The following is a 25,014-nucleotide window of genomic DNA, read 5'->3' on the forward strand; positions in this document are numbered from 1 at the left end:
TTGCAAATATAACATATAAGAGGGTTACATCCAGTTCTATATTTTTATACAAAATATATTCCAGTTTTACTTGGTATATCGTCATCAAACTAGAACTGGCATGGAGTTTCAAGCCAGTTCTTTAGAGATAAATTTATGGTAGGGCTCGACGCTGCTTTGTTTTTACGTCTGTCACACTCTCATTCACACCTACGGGCAATTTAGAGTCACCAATTAAACCTAGGTGCATGTTTTTTGATTGTGGGAGGAAGCCGGGGAGAACATGCAAACTCCATACAGAAGAGCCGCATGCCGGAGTTGAACCGGCGACCCTCTTGCTGTGAGGCAAGAGTGCTAACTACACTACCATGTAGCCCCAATTAATCAAGTATTGTTTTTAACCTGGTTGTGTCTTTAGGTTACTTCGGAAATTATACAAAGTATAAAAAGCAGCACATCATCACGCTTGAGAAGGTCACACCTGAATAATTTAAACAAACAATTCCTAGATTATCAAAACTGTCAATTTTCTGTTAAATAACCAATAAAGCATTGTTTCAGCATTAGGTTAAAAAAAATCTGAAGTGGGTAGACTAAAATCAAGTTGGCAAGATTTAGCAAAGTTTGAAAACTATTTCTAAAAGGAAACCAGGAACAACCCTGTTTAAAAAAAGTTGGGATGTAGTCTTAAATGTAGGCCTAAATAAAACAGCTGTTCCCCTTTGTGACATATTTTCATTGATAACTGTTTAAAGGCAGTAATATATTATGTTGTTTTTTGTAAATATACTCTCTGAATTATGAAAATGATGCAACCTATTTCAGTTTCTGTTTAATATCGTCTTATTTTTGGAAATGGGGTCGCAATAAAGAATAATAAAACAAAAATTGAATAGATTTAGAGCAATTTCCTAAATAACTAATTTGATGCTTGACAGATATACATCTGAATTAAAGACACAAAACATAAACAGATAGTTTCCCTTTGTTTATTTGGACAATAGCAGATTTTTTCAGAGTACAAAATTATATCTAATGTTAGAAAATATTCTTGAATACTCTAAATGGCATGACATATTTAAAATAGTCTTACACCCTACAATCACATCTTAGCATTGGACAAAAATAGGGAAAATTGGAGTTTATGATTTAAATGAATGTAAAATCAAACTGTAAGCGGGGTTAGTGAGAGCCAAAAGGGCTGCTACAAGCTCTTTGTTCTGCGCTATGTACAATATCAGTCTGAAAAACACATCATTAATAAGAAAAGTGGATTCATTCTATATGGAGTAGCAGTTTTTCATTTTGATTCAATTACATGATTAATCTGAAAAAATCAATTTCAGAAAACTCCTGAGCTAGGTTGGTACATCTTTCCTCATCAACAACAAACAGCATATGCTGCAGTAAACATATAAAGTATGTACAATATAAATTCCCTCATATAAACTGACGGTGAAAATACTAGAAAAATTCTCTTGAATCCACAAAGAAGAGTAAACCATTAAAACAGTGATGTATTTTGGTATTAACACTTTTTAGTACTTTTTTGCATGTTCTCAATGTATTGACAGTACTGCTTTGTCTTTATATTATTAATTCTCTAATTAAATTTCAAGTGATTGTTCTTGAAAATGTCCGTATGTTTATATATAACAAAAAAAAACAATACACAGTAGAACATTAAGCATTACCTTCAGCTGCAGAGAGAGTTAAACTGGAAATAATTGCACTTAGTTAATTATGAGCAAACAGTTGCAGTGCTGCATAACCATCGTCATTCTACCCAAGTCCACCAGTTGACCGTTGGCCAGACCCCTAACACAGAGGCTAAAAAGAGTAGAAGTCATGGGTCAAATGGCGTACTAACATTAGGGTGCAACACAGGCCCAGTAAAATCCACACTAAAATCTGTGCATGCCGAAAGGCTCCATAGGTGGCGCACAATGATAGAGCATTGGTTCAGTCAGGCAAAGTGCACCCAAAGAGCACCTGAGAGTGAAACCATCCCTTCATTTCTACCGCTGTCTGCTGTAACCCTCCAACATCGCAGCTCCATGTAAACCGCACACTAGTTGTACCCCAATGATATGATGCAATTTAACCTTGTGCCTTAAGAACTTTTTGCCCCCCTTAAACCTCCTTGGCCAGTTATGGTACACCTGTCAGGCTTTCCACTCACCTTCTGAGGGTTGTGGGGAATCAGTGGGTCTTTGAGATCAGTCAAAGGAAGAAAGAAGCTATTTTTAACATTAGCTCAACCAGTTGATCTCATTTTTAAACAGTATAAGACAATTAAAGACAATTAAAAGAAAAGGCTTTTTTTATGTATTTGGTGAACAGAAAACTATCTTGAGTTATGTTGGCTGGGGTTGATGGAATGTAAATGTTCCCAGTTCCAAAGAGCAAGACAGAGCTGCTTACTAAACTTAAGAATCCAGGACTGGCCTCCACGCAGTGGAGAAATAATACATGATGGATTTAATAGTTGTGAATGTCTTTTGTTATTTTTTATTTGTGATCTAAAAAACTAAGGTGGTTGGTTAACGACAGGCTACTTGAAAGACCTTAGAAGTAACATTCAGTTACTACTGTAGGTAGTAAGCTAGTTAGCTAGACATGCTAACAATTGCAGCTTAGAGCAGAAAACCACATTGTTTAATCTAGTCGTTACACTTCTGCTCGTGTAAAGTCTTCAAATGATTGGACAATCACTATTGAGGGGAGTGGTTTAGCAAATGGTCAATTCAAAATCAATCTGTGATGGCTGACATTCACCAGCTCTTCCTTTTGCTTGAGTTCCTTGCGAGTCTATTGACTTCCCTCAGAACATGGTCAGCCTTCTTCAGCTTCTCCATGGCCTCGGTCAGCAGATCTTCTGGCATGCCCTCTCCATCACCTCCCTCCTGGGACTGGGACACTCTGCTCAGGAGCTCATTTGTCTTTTCCATCTCAAGCGCCACTTCATTTTCAAGTTTCATGACATCATCACTTGGAGCCCCATCGCCTCCATCCACAGCTCTGGTATGCTGTTTCGCCTGAACACAGACTGATGCATCAGACAGCAGATCTCCACTGGAGGCTGATCTGATCTTGGTCGAGGGCTTGAGAGGAGGAGTTGGCTCTGAGCGCCGAAAGGGAAAGAAAGACTTTGGTCTAACTTGAGGCTTGGGTGGGAGCTTTTTCGGCGTTATAACAACAGGAATGTGAATGTCGTCCTCGCTGCCGTCCAACGCATCCAGACCAGTGTGGCTGCCTCTCAATGCAGCCGTGGAAGCTGCCAGCGTGTCTTCACTCCCAGAGCCTTCACTGTCTTCGTCTGAGTGCTGACCACTGTCTACAGATTTTTCCTCTGTCTTCTTTTTCTTCTCCCCAGGCAAGTGACAGAGCAGCGGACTCAGGCTGAGGCTTTCAGTGACTGGGTCATTCAATGAGACAACTACTGCAAGGGCTTCACTCTTGGGAAGAGCCTCTTCTGCTTGAGGAGAACTGGCTGAGGTATCTGAGGCTGTTTGCGGTAATGCGTTAGGGTCATGTCCATCATTTGTCTTCGGTGTATTCGTGTTGTCATCTGCTCGTTGTGTGTCGAGCTGAACAGGTATCTGGGGATTTTTCTTGATGGTTAGAGGACTGGAGCTCTCTCTAAGTGGTTCTGTGGGTATCTGTGGCTCACTTTCTGATGCTTTGTTTATGTCACTACTTACAGTCTTATCTGGTTCTTCTTCACAAACCTGTCCTTCTGCGCTGGGACTCTCAGGTTTATCATCTCTGACACTATGTGCAGCTTCTTTACAAATGGACTGGTCTACCTCATCTGTTTCCACAGCTGTTCCTGTCAGCTCCTTCTTATTGCCTTCCTCCTCCTCCTCATTATTATCAACCATACCTTGAACCTCTTGATCTAGCTCCACAGGAGGATTTGAGGGTTTCTTCTCTTTGGATGGAGGAGTAGGTGGGTGGGAGTTTGGCCTGGACTGTGAGGCCTCTGCAAGGTTACCTATGGAGCTGCTGGAGCTGGGTTTGTTAGGAGGGGTTGGTGGTGGACCTGCCTTTTTCTTAGTATCAGGACTCTTTTCAGACATCTTCTCAGCTTTGGCCTCATCTGTAGCTTCTTCACCAGATGGAGCACAGGGCTTGGCTTCTTTAGATGGAGGCATAGGCGGCTTCACCTTAAAAACAGTGAATCATATTTCAAAGACCATTATAGAAAAAGAAAGGCCGTAAGACCACCATAAAGTAGACAATAAAAGAAAGACACACACTATATCTGCATTGTATGATAAAGGTTATTCAGCATTATACAGACCTTTGTCTCTGGGCCATCAGCCTTATCAGGTTCATCTTCAGGTGTTGAACTGCGTTTAGCCTCTTTGGTAGGGGGCATGGGAGGTTTGATGACCTTTTTCTGGGGGATTACCTCTGGCTCAGTCTGAGCCTTCTCCTCAGCACTTGCCCCTGTTTCTTTCTCTGCAGCTTCACTTTTATTGGATGAAGGAGTGGGTGCTTTTCTTGGCTCGTCAGATTTTTCAGTGCTATCAACACTGGCAGTTCCATTAGGCATTATGGCATCTTCAAGATTGAGATCCAAACGCAGGATACCATCAGATGACACATCAGCTACCTAGAGGGCAAAAAGATATGATGCAACACTGGTCACATAGTGTCATGTCTTTAACTGGAAATTACATGTTTTTCAATTTAAATACAAACATTTTTTTCATGTAAATATCATCACAGTCAACATAAACCCAAGCATGCTTTTAATATTGATACATCCACCTACATCATGTATATGAAACAAGCTGTTACATTAATCATTCTTATAGGAATGAGTTCTTTAACCCAGAAGTAAGTTAGCATTTTAGTGTCCTGGGATCTCTCCTCTCAAACTCAATGAGGATGTTGAATGGGTTTTTGGTTAGATGCCTGAAATAAGGTCTGTGGTTAACACAAGCTGAAGAGATGTTAGCGTTTTGTTGTATGACATAAAATACGTTAGTACATTTTTTACGTGTCCTTAAAAAGACGTTTGCTAACAAGTGGCTAAAGGAGACTACAGTGGATGTCGGGATATTAAACATCATCACGCCAGACACGAACGGGAGCTCTCTCACTAGTCTTCCACACAGCCTCTAGTTGTGTGTTTCAGTGTTCTTGAAAACTGTAAATTATGTTAATAAACAATTTATTAGGCTATGGATTCGCTTGCTTGTTAAAACCACTGGTTAGCTTGTTCAAGTTCAAGTCATGCAACTGTGGTGTAGTTCGCTATAGCAAAACATTAGCCTTTTACTTTCGTTGGCTGCATTAACGCTTCAAACATAATAAAAGTGGTGTTCATTTGCGAAGATTATCCTGCTGAAGAAAACGTGAAAGCATCACAAATGTGTGTTTGCCACAGAGCTTATTTCTGCAATGATCCAAAATCCAATGCAAAAATCCCATAAGCTAATTCTCAATAGACCACATGGAGATGCAACTATCGGGTTGGCCTACAAAAACACATACCGGTAATTTAGTTTGCTCTCTATTAATTCCAGCAACGTTTGCACTCTGCACCATTTCCATGTTGTATACACCATAGAGTAAAAGGGTTAGGTACGGAACTTTGTACTTTTAAGGGTCAGTCTGAATTATGTTGGTACTACTGAGTACCAATACACGCTGAATCAATCTGTGCTGAATTTACCAATACCAGTTCAAGTATGAATGATATCCAACCCTACTACATAGATTGTTAAACATTTTTCTATCTGTACAAAGTAGCCAAATATTTATGTTCAATATTTATGTGTGTTGAGTCAAAATACTTGGCCAATAAAGCTGACTCTGATTCTAATCGCACAAACATAAGAGCTTGTTGCTCATGCAAAGCTATGGTAATAATGGGAGGCTTGTCATTCTCAACACAAGTTTTTCTTTTTAACAGAAATTCTGATTTGTTCACAAATTAATCACTATCAACACTTTTCATTCACTGTCAAATTAGAGTAAACACAAATTGGCATCTCCTGCATAGATGTTAAAGTAAAAGTGATTGGAACAAAGTTGTGAAAAACAACAATATTTCTGTTAAAAAGCAATGGTAATAATTATATAGAAATATATATTATCCAGAATTTACAATAAGTAAGTGTGGAGTTTGTATTTACAGCAAACGGCAACAATAGAGGAAGCAGATCAGTGCAGCGGGATGTTTTATCAAAATATTGTAACACATACTAAATATATATTAAGTAATAATAAGTATATTATTTTAAATATACCAAATACACACACACACACACACACACACACACACACACACACACAAACACACAGTAACAGCAACTATTGTTAGAGTTAGAATTTAAGGTGTTATAGGTGTTAATTTATGAGAGCTTTAAAAATATCCATGGCATGAAATCAACAGAAATGATTCAGTTTAGTTTAGCCTTTTAGCGGATGCTCTTATCCAGAGCAACTCACAGACATTCACACATATGTACCTGCTGTGTGTGTTTGAACTAATACGATCACCATCCATACATGAGAAGAACAAGGAACTCTTCACAGTTGACATTCAAATCTAGAGTTAATTAATGTAGCGACAGAGCTAACCACACAGTGTCTTGTTACACACACACATGAATGGATTCTCACATTCACACACACACAAACCTCTTTCATGTGTATCCTGGTCGGTGGCCGACGGTTACGGTTCCCTTTGGGTCTTGATCGAGTAACATGCTCTAAATTACTGCTTTCATCAACAGTCACCTGTAAAACATTACACTTATTCATTTCACTTTTCCACAGATTCCACTTGAGCTCTTGCTCACTAAACGTGTAAAAAAAAACTCAGTGAGGATGTCATTGACTGGATTCAAGAGACTCTGTATGGGGATTACACAGATGTTTACCTCATCAAAGATTTTGTTCTTTGCTCGACCAATGCCATCGATCAGAGCTTTAATCCAAGCCTCCTTCTCCTCTGCAGACTGAGCCTGGAACTTCACATCATGGACCTGTCAGAGACATAAAGCAGATAAATGACTCGTTTCAGCTGGAAATATAAAATAGTCCTTTCAAAATAAGGTTGATGATCAAAGGTCAAACATTCACTTTAGAGTCTTTTCCTTCTTCAAATGGTTTTCTTTGAAGTCTAACTATAAAGTAAGGAATATTGTTGTTGTGTGTTTATCTGTTCTTTATATATCTCAAGAACTGTTTGATTTACTTCACACATTGGGAGTTGTATTACTGCAGACCCAATAATATGCTGTGTGAAAGTTCATATTAATAAACTTTGAATAAACAAGCAAGCAGCGCTCTGTGCAGCAGCCAGGCTTCAGGGCTGAGCCAAGACAAGATGCTGTACTTTATAACTGTTTATAACTGTTTGTCTATCAGGAAATAACACCTCCGCTAAGGGTATTTCTCTGGTATTTCTGACCACGAGCAGGCATGACTTCTGTGGGGTTTTTAGGGGTCGGGCCCATGCAAAGGGCATCTTGCTATTCACCCTTTCTCTAACTGAGAATGTTGATAATTGAAGATTGAACTCAAAAATGAATTAATAATAGTAAAACAAAACCGCACAGCAAAAGTCCTGCATTTCATTTTTTACTTAAAGTGCAGAGTGAAAGAGGCATTATCAGCACAATGTACTTACATTTACTTACAAAGTATAGTTTTAATATAATGCTAGATAGTAAAATATGAATCTACAAACTACAAGTAGAGGTATACAGTAAGTAAGTACAGTTGAGTTGCATATTTTCTGGCAGGCTGTTTTTAAGTTATTTTTGGTGGAAGTGAGTTAATATAGAAACATACTTTAAACCTTTCAATATCTAAACATTATAATAAATATACGGCTGTTTGGTATCCTGTTAGTGTGGGGCCCTTGCCTATTGGTAAAGTCTGCGCCTGGTGAATAGCCACGACTTGGGTGTGTGACGCAACTTTGTCATGGCAGTTGTATTGTTCAGTTGTTTGTGTGAGCTGTTCTCAAGAAAGCTGCATGGAACAATACCAACAGCCACCCATTCAGTCTGTTCCAACCAGACCCGCTTTGAATGGGCACTGCATTATTTAGAAGAACTAAATCTATCACAATCACTCTACCTCTTCAAATTTCAATATTTCAAATAACAATACAAGTCTGACTTAAAGTATCTGAACTGCGGAAGAGCAACCACAGGTTGGTTGGTTGTAAGACACACTGCTGCTGCTGCTATGAAAGCCTTGTTGGCCTCGTTAGCTATGCAGAGCCAGAGCTGAAGAGGGTTACCCTGGAGAAACCACGAGGCAGCCAAGTAGCTGTTCACATCCTGGTCAGACCCACTCACTTCATTCACACTCAACAACCACAATAGACTACAAACTACCCACTGATTCAGGAACTTCAGGAGTGTAACAAATAGGAGCTTGTAATAAAATGTTGAATGAAACAATTTTTCAACTTTTGCCTGTTTTTGATTGCACTTCCCATTATTCAGAATTCAGTGACAATGAATATCAAAACACTTGCGTAAGTCTCATTTGTCATAATGCTGCCAAGAAAAAACAACACAAACTCATGGAACAAGTAGAAATAGTAGCTCCATAGTACTTTAATGATTTTCTTTGTTTTTGCCATGATTATTGGAATTTGTTTTATCATTAAAGTGTGATATTATTGACACTATTTCTAACCTGCCTCCAGTGTTTCCTCACTGCTCCATGTTGAGATGGCGCTTCCTCAGTTCCTCAGTTTGTGCTTTGTTTTTAATAGGATGGGTGGGATGAAGGTGGGTGGGGTGGAGGGTTGGGGATGGGCGGAGGGTGTTTGCTTTTTTCTATGTTTCGTTATCTTTTTTTATTATTATTTTCTCCTTTTTATGTAAAGCGCTTTGTGTTGCAGCTCTCTTGTATGAAAAGTGCTATACTAATAAAGTCTGATTGACTGATTGACATTGTAGAGCACCACCAGAGAACACCTGAAACTGGTGGTGTTTTAATTAGTATAGACAGATGTATGTCCAGACAGAAGTCTAGGAAGACATTGATGGTCGCAGGCTCAGTTACATCTGTACATACTGGTGTCTGAGTCACCACTTAGCCTGGTCACTGCGAATAGACTGGAGGAAAAAGTGACACACATAAATGTGTACTTCTCTCTCTGTCTCACTCACTCACTTGCACACACACACATTGCTGAACACACGTACACACAGAGAAATGAGCTGTCCATATTGTAGCACTGCACATATAAATCTCTCCCTGCCAGTGATGGCAACTGTTCAAGTTGTGGAGTTGGCAAATTTTTCAATCAAGTCTCTTTGCACACTTTACATCAAGTCTCTTTGCACTACTATTATTACTACTATTTATTGCCATATTTTCTGTCATGCCAGAGATGACAGGAAATAATGGAGAGATAGAAGCAACAAAGGTCCCCAGCCCTTTAAAGCTGCATTAGAGGTCCCATATAGTAAAGGTCTAGTTTTTCCATTTTCATATTATGTTTTCTTTTCTTATTATAAACAGGTCCAGGTTCTTTATAAATAGGGTGAAAGTACTAAAAACTCAGTCCATGAAGAAATGTACTCAGCTGTGCAGAAACTGTGCCGTCAGGATTTCTGTAAGGTTGTGATGTCACAACTGTACTATATATATGTGTGCGTGTGTGTGTGTGTGTGTGTGTGTGTGTGTAGAGAGCACCACCACAGTGATGTGACACTCATTCCCCAGCTGCAATAACAGTGCAAAAATGAATGGGAGCAAAGTGGAATTTTTTAGATGGAGGGTTTAAAGAGACACTATAACAGAGCATTTGACAGAGCAGTGTGAATACAGGTCTATTTATTTTTTTACATTAAAGGCAGCCTCCATCAGTGTTTTTCACTGGGTTTTTGAAATGGAAACAGCCACTCAGCCTTAGCAAAAAGCAGTGATTTAGGTGGAGTCAAATTAAAGTATGGAAATCACGGCACAGAATATACTGCTGTAGATGCCATGTTTATTCAAATCCCTAAGTCCCATATAATAACAAACAAATTAACTGGCAAGATGAAGGTAACACTAGATGAGCAACTTGTGTTCTTTAGAGTAAAATTATCGGGATTATCTGACCAACAAGACCAATTTAAACGTGTCAATGACAATGTGAATGACACGGGTTAGCGCTGGCGGGCTAGCATTACCTTACAACAAAGTCTCACATTAACATCTTACGTTCAGCGTTAATAAAAATGTAATCGGCGCCCATAGCAATCAAGACGAGCAGCACAAATGTGTTGTACATGTAGGCTCGCAAAGCCAGGAGCAACATTTGTAAAGAGACAATGTAGACCGCCATTGTTTTTATTATTCTCTATTATTCTCAAGCCACAAACTGGTTCTGAGACGGTTCACAAGTTGAACCAACTCAGAACCAGCACCAGCAACAGCTCAGCAAAAGAACTAGGTTTGTGTTGGTCAAAAAGGAGTATGTGTGACTTGCTGTCTTGGATCTGAACTAATGTGGTCCACAGCAGATACTGTTTAGCTTCCATGCTGGTACTCTGCTTCTCCAAACAAGGAATGTACACACTGATTTTTGTAATCCACACTGGCTTTGGATAAGGACATATATGTAGCAACAAGATCATCAAAAAACCTACATAAGGTCACATAGGAAAAAGTTTTGAGAAGGGCTTGGAAACATGGCATTTCAACACTAAAGTATGTATACTTTGATGAAAAATGTTGTGCAGAAAAAGCTGTGAACACAGTGACAAATTATGACCATATATACAAGTTGATTTGGCAGTGATGTGTCTGGAAATGGTTGCCTGCCAACATTTCCAGCAGAGCAGCATTAACATTTGTCATGTTTCTGGCCACCTGGCAAATGTAAGTCCAATATTCACTCTCATTTTATCTCCAGTTTCAAATATCTTAATACAAGCTATATGGGTTTTAAACCCACACTATTCTTAATCTGAAAAATGATCTTGATTACTCAGAGTATTTCATCAGTTTAGCAAATGGAAACAGTACTGCAATACTGGGTTTTGAAATGTGTCTCATTATATACTGCTGAGGTACCCTGTCAGGGGTTCAAACAGGTAAGGCTGTGACAGGTATACCAAGTATCAATATATTACAGTCTAAGGCCTGTGGATTTGTTTCAAACCTGGTAAATCTGCTTTTAGTTTTTGAGCACCAAACACATGGAAATCTCTGTAACACATGTTTAAGACACTCTCACTGACCACTTTACTTCACTGTGCAATTGAGGTTTTATTCTCTTTTGATTTGTTTCACGTGTTCCCCTGTGTCTCAACATCATTGAATTGCTCAATGATCAAGTTGCTAGAGCCAGTGCACAAAGAGTTAAAGCTGACTTCAATGAGGAAGTGACAACATCTCACAACCGCCCACAGCCTAATTGAAACTGTGCTGAAGAGATACTGCAGACTGAAAAGACAGGCCATCTCATGTTACAGTATGTCCATATGTTCACAGCCTAAATCATGGGAAGACTTTGAGCAGATGGCTGATCTAAGATCAGATTTCTAAATAGATATAGCAGGCCTGCAGAATCGGTTATAGCACTGAGCCCATTAGTGAGCATGATGGGACAATGATTCATGCTTAGTTTTGCAACAGCACAAATAGAGAAGATTCACAAGATCAGTGAACTGACTCATAAATGTCTGTTATCCAAACAAAAAATAAATAATCTGACTGTATTGAATTAAGGAGGAGAAAATTGTATTGATTATGAATTCAACGTTTTGTTTGTAGGAAAATAACCTGTTTTTCATTTCTTACTTTTCAAAAGTTACAAAAGAAAATAAATGTTTTGCAGCTTTAAAGTGATGAATTATCTCTTCACATCTTTAGCTTATTAAACCACGACTAAAGTTCATGACTAGCAACTTCTGTTTTTAGATATCCGATTTTGTACACATCCTGTCACCATGTGTGTGAAGGGTTCAAATGTATTTCTGAAATTGTGAAAGCTAAAACTGAATTTTAAGTTGATTTTAACTTGCTACAGGGTGAGACAAACAAAGCAGAGAACAAGTTTTAGTTCTGTTTATTGTTCTGCTTTTGTTTGTAGTAGTACATGTTGACCTATGCCGGCCCAGCCATTGTCATTTCACTTTGTTCCTTATTCGGTTTCACTTCCATCATTCCATGTTACAGCAGTGGTTCTCAACCAGAGGACCGGGGACCCTCAGGGGTACCCAGAAAAATTGGGGAACAGATTATTAGTTTTCACTATTTAATTCACTACAGAAGTGAGCCATATGTGAGTTAGAGTCATCAGTGTGACTTTTTCTGAACAGAGGTTTCACTTCCTCTCCAGTTATCTCCTCAGTCCATCTATAGAAGTCGGTTTTAATCATATCTAACATAAAGGTCCCTGAAGTGATCTTATCAAATGTAGGTCCATGACTATATGTGTGTCAATCACACCACCACTATATTACAAGATGTCACTGAAGCGTCTCTATTTTTGGTGTTGCTCATTGGCACTGTGACACTGTGAAGAGGAAGTGATAGCACTTGACAACACATACAGAGCTTTCCCTGCCATTATGCAGTTTAGGTGTCTGGCCTACGCATTTATAGTATGCCTTTGTCGTTCTAATGTAAAAGCAATGTGGAGAGCATCTGGACACACTGCCACATGGGTTGGGCATCCAAGCAGTGACTTCTGCCAACAGTGTGATGTGTCTCCCTCTCCTCTTATGTCAGTGGTCAGTTATAAAGAGAAAATGAAGCAATATAGTAATATAGGTGCCGTAGCTTTTTTGCTTTTCAAATGTTTTTTTTCTTGAATGTAATTCAGTTAGAGTTGTCTCGCTCCCTTTGTATATTTTATCTATTTATGGAAAAGATGTTTTTAACTTCAAATAAGCTGTAAGACTTCCATGTAGTGAGTTTATGATTATTGAGCTATTTCTTTTTATTAGGCTTTAGGTCATCTCTCCTTCGGTACGGCAGATAACTACTTATACATTATGCAAATTGTTGTGTGAAGACGTCATCAATATGCCATTGAGCATATTACATAATTTGCGCCTCATCCATCTAAAAACCAAAAGTAAAGAGGGCATACAAAATGCTACCCGGAAGTAGCATCTCCATGGGGTCTATTGAGAATTTGCATATGGGATTTGGTGCATTCGATTTTGGATGATTGCATAATAAGTTCTGTGGCAAACACACATTTCTGCTTGTGTTTTGTTCAGGCTAGACAATCCGTAGCCTAGTAAATTGTTTATTAACATAATCTCCAATCTACAAGATCCTTAGAGCACTGAAAAACAAGACTAAAGGCTGCAAGGCGGACTAGTAAGAGGGTTGTCCGTGTCCGGTGTGATGATGTTTAATGTCCCCGACAACCACTGTCTCATTTAGCCACTTGTTAGCAAACGCCTTTTTAAGGACATGTAAAAACCTCAAAATTCACACGGGGGGTATTGACTAATGTGTTATATGTCGTAAAACACAACGTGAACATCTCTTCAGCTTGTGTTAACCGCAAACCTTATTCCAGGCATCTAACCAAAAACCCAAGTCAAAATCCTCATTGAGTTTGAGAGGAGACCCCATGGCGCTAAAATGCTAACTTACTTCTGGGTTTAAGAACTTATTCCTGTGGCGGTGTATTTTATACTGCTGATATATCGAAAAAGTGTAATGGTGTAATGCAAATAAAATGTCTTTTTATATTTTGCCCAAGAGTTTACCATTTTCACACTGATTCATGGATTTTTGTGTTAAGATGATTAGAAGTTATCACCTTCATTTTTGTTGTAAATTGCCATTAACCATCAAATGTCTAAGAAGTACTTTAGTCTCACCCCTCGCACTTCAATCACCTGCTTGATTCAGATCTTCTGTAGACCACCAGCAAGTTTATTGCTCGTTGTTCCCGCTTTCATCGTTAATTTGTTTTAAAAAAATGTATTTCAAACCTCACTACTAGCTTCGGTTAGTGTCCAAACACACACCAATTATATACAGCCCAATACTGCCTTATGTAAGCTCTTATCATGGCATGTCAACAAAGTTATCATATCTCAGCTAACCTTATTTCCAGGCTTGGATGATCGAATCAGTATCAATCTGTGCTTCTTCTTAAAAGGGCTCTTTAATTCATGACACTTATCATAGTTTTCCAGGTCAAGCCTCTCCAAGCAGTTCTGCAAGTCCTGCAACACAAATATTATTATTAGCAACTTTGTAATTTCAATAACAGGATAAAGATTTTATAATTATCAACAAATCTGGAAATTAGAGAAACCATACCCCTGCAGAATGGAATATGACATGCCAAGAGTTACGGGACACTGTACAGTAATATGGTACAAACTAGTGATCCTGCTGCTTAAGAAGGGAAAACATCACTTGTGGCAGGAATTAGTGTACCTCATTTTCATACACCACAATCTCTGTCTTCTCCACATGGATGTAGCGGTCCTTATAGCTTGCCAAGATTCTGCCGGGGGCCTTCTTCACCCAGCCAGCCTTACCCAGGAACTTTGGCTCTTTGCTCTGGGCTGGCTCCTCTTTTGCACCCTGCAATGATAAAGGAAGGAAATGGCACTTAAAACACACACCAGTGTACCAGCAGAGTAGAGACTGTCGTTACATTACGTTTGTCATTGTTAGTAATTCGTATTACACACTATTCCTGTACTAGAAAAGGACTGAGACTTAGTTATGACTTAAAAGTTAACTACACCAGCATATTATAACATCTGACTTTTTTTTTAAACATATCAATACATTTCCAGTTATCATTTTACACAGAGTAAGAATAAATCATTGTCACAATAATTTCATGGAAAGAGGAAAATTCCAACTTCATGGGCGATCATGTATATCAGAACGACTGATAGGTGGAACATCTGTACTCCTAACTGATCCAAGATGGAACTACACAGAAGGAATGTGTGTGTGTGTGTGTGTGTGTGTGTGTGTTCGCCAAATATATAAATGAATGATTTGTCTGTTTTATATATTTTTATCTCAATTTCTTATATTAAAATTATTGAAGCAGGGTTATCTCACAGACCATCTCACTCTCTGCTGCAGAGACTACTTCACAGAGAGGAGATCAGGTGCCAGGAATGTATTTAGGAACATGCTTCACCTGAGCACAATATAAGCTAAAATATATCTAGCAATGGGACTTACATAGGAAACAATGGGTGCTTTTACATACTGCTTCTATCCACTCCGACTATAATGTGAGACATGGTGTTCCTATTAAGTGGCTGTGTGATCACTCAATGGTCAAAACGAGGTTGTGCTGCAATTGAAAAAAAACCCAAGTTCTGCTTACGGTGTGTTGTTTTTGCAAAAATAGTTTAGTGTGAACTTGGGCTGGGGCCTGTGAAGAGCAGCAGCTCTTATACGAGTTTTCATTTCTGCCCTCAGACTGACTGTAACACCTTTGGACAGTATTTATTTGCTCTGCACATTTGTTTAGCATCTATTGTAATCCACTATTTGTACACATATTGGCAATAAGTGATAGCATGCAAACAGCCAAAAGGGGCAGTATCAGGGCACAAATAAAGAGAATGACAGCTGCTGCGAGGCAACACAAAACACACACGCAAGTGCCATTAATAATGAAACTGTGAACGAAAATAAGGTAACTGAAACACTTACTGAACACACTACATTCATAATGAAAACAAGAAAAAATCTTTGCAACTTCTCTAATCCCCCCCCCCCCCCCCCCCACACACACACACACACTCTGTATGCTCAGTGTGGCTTAATACATAGTTCATAGTTGATTACGTTAGCAACTGATGAAGAAAGAGTGACTGGAAATTGTGATGTAAACTTTGTTCCCAAAATTGCCTGGTCCCAAATAGCTAGCTGTTAGCAAATTACACAAATACTCTAGCATTGCATGGGGACGCAACTCTGTCATGGCAGGTGTATTGCTCAGGACCAAAGGAAGCATAGTGTCGAGTGAAAAGTTGTTTGGAAGAGCCATAGACTGTATAAAGGTGGACAGGCTGGCAGCACCACATAAGTGAAGCCAAAACATCTGGATCGCTCCCTGGTGGCTGGCAGCAGCATAGCTCAGAAACCCCTCCCCCTACCTGCTCAAGGATGTAACAAACTAAACTAAATACACTAAGATGGTTTCTGTCATCATAGGTAGTTCTTATTACACTAATGTTTGTTCAAATTTGATTTCAATGAGTTACTTGATCATAAAATGGGGGTGCAGCATCATGACTGACAGCTCGCATTGTGTTCTAGTTGGGTTGGGTTCATTTTTTGATGGAAACATGATGCAATCAGCCCATTTCAAACAGCACTAGTCTATTTTAACTGCTGTGAATCCAAGCAGACTACAGTGAGGCTGCTAACTTCTTTGAAATATAGAATTGTGTTTGCATATATATATATACATATATATATATATATATATATATATATATATATATATATATATACTGTTGAGTAAGCTCTTTAAACCCAGATACTCCCTTTTCATGGTGACTAAAACACAGACTGAAGTGCAGGTGTCTGCAAAATTCACGGCTTTTGTTTCTGTTGGAGGAACTTCCACAGGATATATTTTTTTTCTTTTTTGGGAATAGGTGGGAGGTCATCTCGCTGTTTTTCCACTTTCACTGTAACTGCAACTGTGTCTCAACTCGGTAAACAGCAGTGCAGCTGCAAAGAACGGAACGCCAAGCTGGGAGGAGAGACGTTCCAGACAGAGAGCGAGAAAGGCGAAAGTAAGAAGCTACTTTATAAAAAACACTTTAAAATAAAGTGGTAGTGCAACTAGGATAAGTTCAGCACACAAAGACAAAGCAGTCTCACTGTGCAGTCCAGAAAAGCACCCTTGGGTACAGAGTGGCCTTGGCATGCCTCTGACATGGGTGAACATGGAAAAAATTGATGGTGCTAGGTGGAACACTTTAGAACAGCATTGCACTGACCAAACCCTTGCAATAGAGCAGCAGTGAGAGGTTTCCATTACTCAGAGCTCAGCTGACTACTATAGCTCTGCATTGTGATATCAGGTAGTAAGTAAGGGGGCTCCAATTTTGGACTTACACAGGAAGTCTGCTATGCACTGAAACATAGACCTAACCAAAACTTTAACCCAAAACTGCCCACATATGTTTGCGCAATCTATAAGCTGTCCTATCTGTGGTGCTGTGGTTGAAATGTGAGGTGTCAGCTACATTTTGCTGATTAAAATAATGTGCAGAGACATGTGGTAATGCAGTTATAAAATTATAATGTGCTATAGCTAAGATATCTCATGCAAGCTGGGTGTTAAAAGAGGAAAAGAATACAGTGTGCAAAGTTTCGTGGAAGAGGCACACCTTATTCAACATGTGTTTCTGATGAAGTTTTAGGTCAGGGAGCATCTGGCATTCATTGATTTTTACGCTGACCTGCCCAGCTTGAAGTCACCACAAGCCTCATTGGAGCTCACACTTTACCCTTAGTACTTGAGCTGGGGGAAAGACAGTGAAGCCAGGCAAATTTTTATAATTAACCTGTTATCAGCCTTGAATTAACGATAAGTTACTAGCCCATCAGTGATGTCACCACTTCTGCCTGACAAAAGTACACAATAGTTTAAAAAGTTCAGATTCTGAATTTTTGGCTCAATAATAGTCAAATTCAAAGATGGTCGACTCCACTGTGAGGATATATTGGCTGTTTTGTGTCGTTGCTGCCAATGTTATCACATGCAAATGTAATGAAATAAATGAGGAGTGTTCCACATATGCAGGGTTGATAAAACTGTCCACACCCTACTATCTGAAACAGATAACCCCCATGCTCAGTGCTGCATTTGGATTTCTAAGCAGTTCAATCACTGTACATAATGTACTGTATGCATTCTAACATGCTTTACATTGAAACTTTCCTGCTTATTTATGCGTTTGAAGCTGTAACAATAAGGCCTCTGTTCTACATATCACACCACAGACATGGGCCCCAAAGCTCTGATGTGCTTGGTAACGATAGGATAAAGGCACTGTCATAAATTTTACTGTCATACAACATACAGTCAGTATAGAAATCCTTTTAATTAGCCAAGACAAAGACACCCAAATGCTTCGTCTCGCTTGTGGCGGTGCCTTGATTTTTGAAATTTCTACTTTCTACTATTTTTTTTTAACTAAATCCAGAAGAGAATGGAATTTACTGGCTAAATCTGACCAGACTACAATCATTAGACTCATCTTGACTCTCAGAGCACAGTGTATAAAAGTTAATGTGTAAACGAATCACATTATAGGCCAAAATTAACCTCATCTAATGCTGGTGCAAGAGTGAAACAGTGGGGTTTCTCTTTTTTTCACAGATCAATTATTCACGCAAAGAGGAAATCTAGTTTTATAACGCTGTCATGGCCATGTGTGAACATTTATGCGCAGGTTACACCCATATTCCCCTGTTCACAGTCAAGACTCAAGACAGCCTGTTGTCACTGAACACAGATGGTATCACACATGATGTAAACACCTTAAGATATTATAGTTTCTGTAAAGGCTGCAATTAATGATTACATTCACAAATGATTAATCACTTCTTTTTTTCCACAATTATAAATGTCCATCACAATTTTCTGGGGCCCAATGTGATGTTGTCAGATGGCTTGATTTATCCAAGCACCGGTCCAAAACCCCAAAATAATTCTGTTTACAACAATAGGAAAGTAAGCTAAATTGTTTCCAATGTATTTGCTGTTGATCAGTTAATCAATCCAGACTGAAGAGATTACCAGGCCTGTCAACACAATGCAAAATGAATGCAAATCACCACATGACTGACAAAGTAATACCTGATCATGACCATGACTCACTTCCTGTTTATGCCTTGGGCACCAAACAAAAATCTCTTCATTAGCCAAAAAGTCCATATAAGATGCAAAATGCTACATCTCACATATGGTGACAGCTGGACCAACTTTTTTTTTTTTTTTTTAATGTTTTTTTCATTTATTTATTTTTTTACAAAAATTAAATATGACAGCAATAGTGCAGCACACGTTAGTCACAGCATCAACTGTTTCATTCATGCTCCACAACATGGATGTACAACTGTTCAACGAGAACTGGATACAGCATTGGGTGCAATGCCATGTTCATTCCTATTAAAGGTGCTCAGTGGCATAGAAAGCAAGAAAAGTTTGAGTCCTGTGTATATAAAAATAACTCTGGATTTGAGTATTAGTGAATCTTACAACTGTTGTGACCTAATGTTTTAAATAAGGGCGTTTCAGTGGTCCTACCGGAAAGTGGATGTAAAAAGTTTTTAAAAAGATCTACTGATTTTCAGACGGCTCTTTCACAATTTCAATGTCCAATCATATCCATGCAGGTATACAGCTTGGTTACTATAGCATGACACTTCTCTGCCAACGTTCTTATGTGCTTATATTTTACTTTTCATAATGCTGATTTAACTAAGGCTTAATGTGTGACTTTGTTAAAACAGTATTAGTTCTCCATGCACTCCCATATACCACAGACTTCCCTGCCAAATGTTACTGTTCAACCAGGGTCAGTTCCTTGTGTTTCTGACTGAATATTGGTTTTGTCTTCTCCCATGTTAAGTCCAATTCTGAAATGATCTTCGATTAAATTAATTAACACATAAAAAAATGGGAGGCTTCTGTATTCCCAATAACAAAACAAAACAAAACAAAACAAAACAAAACAACTATTTGTAGATTAACAATCAGAACAACTGACAGTTGGAATTTTTTAACTTCTGCTCTTTACTGCAATGCACTGTGGAGTCATTGTGTACACAGGCTTGTATTGTTTGTACAGATGTTTCAATCACAGTTTCATGCCCATCCCAGCTATAGAGAAGCTCCAACTGTCAGTAACCTGACGTTGTAGAAAAGAACAGGACTTTTAGTTTAAGAAATGACATAAATCCACTTTGCAACTCTGTAGGACAAAGATGAACAGAGACAGGGCGTGACATTATGAAAATAAACAGTGAGAAATATGGGGAAGTATCAAAGAAGCAAACATCACTACTTCACTATTTCTATTCTCTCATACTAAATTAACCCCTTGTGCAAGTAAAATGTGCAAAATGTCTTTCAAAAAAGCATTTTTGTCATCTTCCCATCTTTTGAGGACTTTTTGTCACACAAATTCAAGAACACATGCACGCATTCACTATTGAGCACTCATAAAGGCACTTTCCCAGAAATTGTCAGCGGTGCCCCAGTAAGATGATGGGCACACACACATAGCCATTGTTAGCAGAGGCCTGGATGGCAGCATGATTATGAGAGAGGGTTAATTGTTTTCTGCCTGACACATAATGTGTCAGTCTGTTTCCTCTTTACTGGATGGGTCAGGCAGAGACGTCACACTATGCACTCTAGGTCAGTGAGATGGCGATAAATGGATGACTCATAGTGCTAAACCAAATGATCATCATGGAAGGGCCTCTGTTTTGGGGGTGAAAGACGGAGGAGATAAGTTCAAATGTGAAGAAGGAGGAGAATGGGAAATGAAACAAAAATATAAAGAAACAGATAAGAGCCAAACAGCTGTCAATGGGCAGCCAACCAAGTAGTGACTGCTCACTAACAATATTTCCAGTAATCAACACCAAGCACTAGTTTCGGTTTAGGTTTAGATATTAGTATCCAAACAACAATATACAAAATATAAGTTATACACAAACTATTGAGCACATTATTCCTCATATCAACAGTGGTAAAGAAATATATATATATATATATGGATATATTTATTTCACAATTTGGTGCAATACTTGAACTTGTTATAGCGAATGACCTCTGTCCCCTTACAGTCTGTTGGAATTGAGGCATTTTCATGATTACCCTAACAATCATTGCACCAATCACATTTCAGCACCGACATCCTCAGCTGGATCCTATATTGCACTGCAGAATAAATAAAAATATTACTTCCTCTTTCTGTTTTGTTTTTTACAATTTTGACCAAATTCTTGGCAAAAACACATTTTAATTCTAGGGCAACTGTAAAGGCACAATGATTAGGAATGGTCTCTTACAGTTTGTAAACACAACATTCAAAGTTTGCTGCACCAGGTATGCCAGCATACTTTTTGCAGCACATTAGTTGCTTCCCATAGACAGTAGTCGTGTTTACATCAACAAATTTCTATGCGCATTTTGAAGATTTACATGAGAAAAGCTTGATGGGAAAATTTGAAAAAAAAACTCTCGAAAATGCACATAAAAGTTGCTGCTTTTTTTGTTCGCTCTAAATCAGTTGGTGGAAAGCTCCCTAATCTGCATTTTTTTAACGCAACATTTCGAAATTTTGCTCCAAAATTTGCAACGACTTTATTTAATAGACTTTAATAGAAACACGGCTTTAAGAGAAAAACGGCTAATAAATGTGTGAGTCCTTTCGCCAGTCAGGTTATATACAGTAAGGTCTGCAGAGTCAGATGACTCACTGGCCATGCCCAGAAACATCCAGAATAAAAATATAACATACAGATTGAAGGCAGGGTCTCTGCACATACAGACACTCCCACACACTGCTAGTTTGTCACAAATGATGACTGAGAGGAAGTACTGTTTATGAGTTAATACATTCCCTACTCATTGTATCTTTAAGCACTACTTCAGTAGTAATCACGCAGTTTAAGTTCTATTGCCCCTCTGTCATCTGCACTCTGCTAATCCCCATTCACGCTGAATGTCATATTCTCATATCACTTGAATCATTCATTGAATCACTTACAAATCTGAAAATACAACTTGAATAGGCCTAATTGTTAATGACTATACCTGGTAGAAACTTTTAAAAATAGAATGCCTTATTTGTAGCTTAAATAGCCTTAATTTAACTGTGCTCTCTACTTGCCAGCACACATAGTTTGAAGAAGATGCACATGGGAATTAGGTAGAATGCATTCTTGCAGATAGTATTAATGTCAGTTGAAGCTGTCATGGTTCAGCCTTTATAATCTGGACTGGATGGTGATTCTAGAAAAGTAGACGAGTAAAAGAAAAAAAAGCTGCATTTTATAATCTGATACTGAAAGGAGAGGGGAAGGCAGCTTAATCTAGGCCTAACAGTTTTTGATCAATGTTACAATCAAAGGGCGGGTACAAAGCTTGAAAACATTTGCAACAAGTTCCCTGCATTACGTAGGTAACATAGGCCGATGTCTCTACTTGACTTCCTATTTCTACCAAGTTGGCTTCCTCAAAATGCCAAATTTTCATTGAGGTGCCATTACACTGAGGAGCCATTTCATTTAATGTAGGTTGTATTTGAAGTATGTTTAGGATTAATAGTTATTCTCAACAGATGCCACACATCAAACTGCAAAATGTCAACATGTTAAACAGCAAGTGTTGAAACTGTCTTCCCCCACTGACACCAAACATCGTTATGGCATATCGCAATTTACTTGGTTATTACGAAAACAGGAAACGTTATTAAGCCTGCGTTAACACTTTTTCTGATATACTCGCCTATCATAGTAGATTCGGTGAAGGTATACTCCATCAGGTATACCTAATTTATGAAATGACAACCTTTAGATATGCAATTTCCCCAGTACGCGTAAAAACCCAATATTAAATGCTGAAATGCAGTTCACATATGTGCAAAATGGGGATTGAAATAATGCCGAATTTACTTAAAGACATATCTGAGCCAGGAAATGTCTGCATTTAAATGTCAAGTGTTATGTTCAAATTAAATAGTAGCGCTACGATGAAATATAATATTTGTAAATGGAGTTTGCAGCGCTCCACAGTTGTCGCTAGAGTTTCTCATGAACTCTGGCCAACAGGCTGATGAAACAGATTGACAGGTGGGCAGGTGCTTTGTGCCAAATAGTTATGACTTCATGACTGCAGCAGACCGTCGGATATAATAATAAAATCTCAAACTAACTTTCTCTCTGATTACTATTACATCTATCACGAAAATAGCGGTTCGCACTGCCACCTATTATATGGGCCCTAACTTTGCTCTAATAACTTGGTCGCGCCCTTGCAAAGTATTTTGCTCCTGAGGTTTAACATCACACAAGGGATGCCTGTAGAAGTGTTCACTCTCATTAAAATGTATCAAAATATATGCCATACACAGCAAAGACGATATAAACTGCTTCACAGGGGGAAACAGCATACACGGCGGGAGTGGAGTGAGTACTCACATCTTCCATGATAAAGGACCAAAATCCGTTATGTGAGCGATGAGAAGCCTAAAATCACTCGACGTCGCCCTTATCCTCGCCAGAAACTGTTTACTTCTCCCCTGTTGGTCGGCAGCTGACACATTTCCAACAGCACGCGTAAATGAAGAAAATAAGGAACCGTGCCGTATATGACACTAAGGGTCGTCTCTTTTCCTCTTCTGCTTCAGAGAAAAAAGTTCGAAGAAAAAAGTTTGGTTTCCGGTAGAAGTCCCTTTACAGTCTTGAAGCGAAAGGTCTGTGTCGAGGAGGAGCAACACGGCCAGCGGCGTCTGTGCATCATCTGAGGCATCCTAATTCAAACTCTGCACCGGAGACATTGTTGAGTTAAGTTTAGCCGATGTGCACTGCATCAAACCGATGCATTTCTCAACACGATGATGTGCTCTTTACGTGCTGAAACAACAACAGGCCATGAACAACTGCAGCTGCAGCATCCTCTGAAATTCATAGAAAGCACTGCAATCCAAAGAACTAACAGTGGAAAAACTTCATCATTCAACTTCAGATGGCGATGATTATCGGGGTTATTTGACTACATGCTTTTATGTTGCTTTCAGTCTCCTTGTACGCCTTTGCGAGGATTTACTAGATCAGGGATGGGCAACTGGAGGCCCGGGGGCCGCATACGGCCCGCAACCTCACTTGAAGTGGCCCTCAGTATAACTACATGCATTTGAGCATGAAATCTTAAAAGTGCAGACTAAAAATGCACAAAATTACTTCTTGCAATTAATGTTGGTCTGCTTTTCTTGCACTGAAAAAAAAATCACAGTAAGTGGTTATTTTTCATTTGCTTCAAACCTTTTGTATTCCTATTTATACTGTTAAACATGCATTTAAGCATGAAATATGTTAAGTTACTGCACTGTAAACATATTTAAAATTGCAGTTTCATCATATCTGGTTAAGTGTAAGGTCCTATATGTGGCCCTGTGGTAGTGTCGATTAAAAATTGTGGCCCCCTCCAGCATTTAAGTTGCCCATCTCTGTACTAGATGATAAACTTTAGAGTGGCTTCTCATGTTACTACACTCGACAATTCCTGGTAGGTGTGGCTGTTACTGGGCCTGTTGGTTAGTGAGGGGGCATTCAAAACTTGAAGTCACATATAAACTGAAAACTTCCATTGCATTTGAAAAAACAAACAGTGAAAGTGATAGCACCACTTCTAATAAAGTACTGATTATAAAAAATATATATTTTGTAACAAATGGCTTTATAGTGGCTAATATATCATTTATTCATACTTAAAAGATCAGTTTGAGCTACAACAAGCCTAGTTAAACAAATAATGGGTTGTCTTCAAGTGAAAAACACTATAAATAGAAAGTGGCAAGCATCACCAAGGCAGCTAACACAAAGATAGATAAATGTATCCACAGTGGCTAACACCCCCCCTCCCACACACACACACACACACACACACAGACACACACACACAGACAATGTTCTATTTTGTATGTGCGCAAGTCTAACCCTGAAACTAGTTAGAGGGAAGCTCAACCACCCAATCAGGAAATAGCAACCACACACTAGGGGCCAGATCTATAAATGATGGGTATGTGCAAAAAAACATACATACACCTACACATGGTATTAGCTGACAATGCTGTGGGAGATAGATAGATAGATAGATAGATAGATAGATAGATAGATAGATAGATAGATAGATAGATAGATAGATAGATAGATAGATAGATAGATAGATAGATAGATGGATGGATGGATGGATGGATGGATGGATGGATGATAGAGAGAGAGAGAGATAGAGAGATAGATAGATAGATAGATAGATAGATAGATTTAAAGAGCTTATTG

The 25,014-nt window shown here is 38.7% G+C and overlaps 1 protein-coding gene across 1 annotated transcript; it reads right to left on the bottom strand.

Annotated features, from left to right (window-relative positions):
* Positions 1 to 946: 946 nt before the first annotated feature.
* Positions 947 to 23,618, bottom strand: plekho2 (pleckstrin homology domain containing, family O member 2). Its single transcript, XM_059355826.1, has 7 exons — positions 23,155 to 23,618; positions 14,377 to 14,526; positions 14,037 to 14,159; positions 6,882 to 6,986; positions 6,640 to 6,738; positions 4,286 to 4,600; positions 947 to 4,148 (listed from the first exon to the last, which is right to left on the bottom strand). Exons 1-7 carry the CDS (start codon positions 23,161 to 23,163, stop codon positions 2,754 to 2,756), a joined length of 2,196 nt encoding a protein of 731 aa, XP_059211809.1. The 5' UTR covers positions 23,164 to 23,618; the 3' UTR covers positions 947 to 2,753.
* Between the last annotated feature and the right edge of the window lie 1,396 nt (positions 23,619 to 25,014).

The sequence above is a fragment of the Centropristis striata genome, chromosome 2 (genome assembly GCF_030273125.1).
Source record: "Centropristis striata isolate RG_2023a ecotype Rhode Island chromosome 2, C.striata_1.0, whole genome shotgun sequence".
Classification (NCBI taxonomy): Eukaryota; Metazoa; Chordata; class Actinopteri; order Perciformes; family Serranidae; genus Centropristis; species Centropristis striata.

Coding starts and splice junctions, on each gene's coding strand:
- plekho2 (XM_059355826.1), bottom strand. Junction 14,160..14,376: donor TTGTGGTGTATGAAAATGAG/GTACACTAATTC, acceptor TTTGTGTTGCAG/GACTTGCAGAACTGCTTGGA. Junction 6,987..14,036: donor CATCCAAGCCTGGAAATAAG/GTTAGCTGAGAT, acceptor TGTCTCTGACAG/GTCCATGATGTGAAGTTCCA.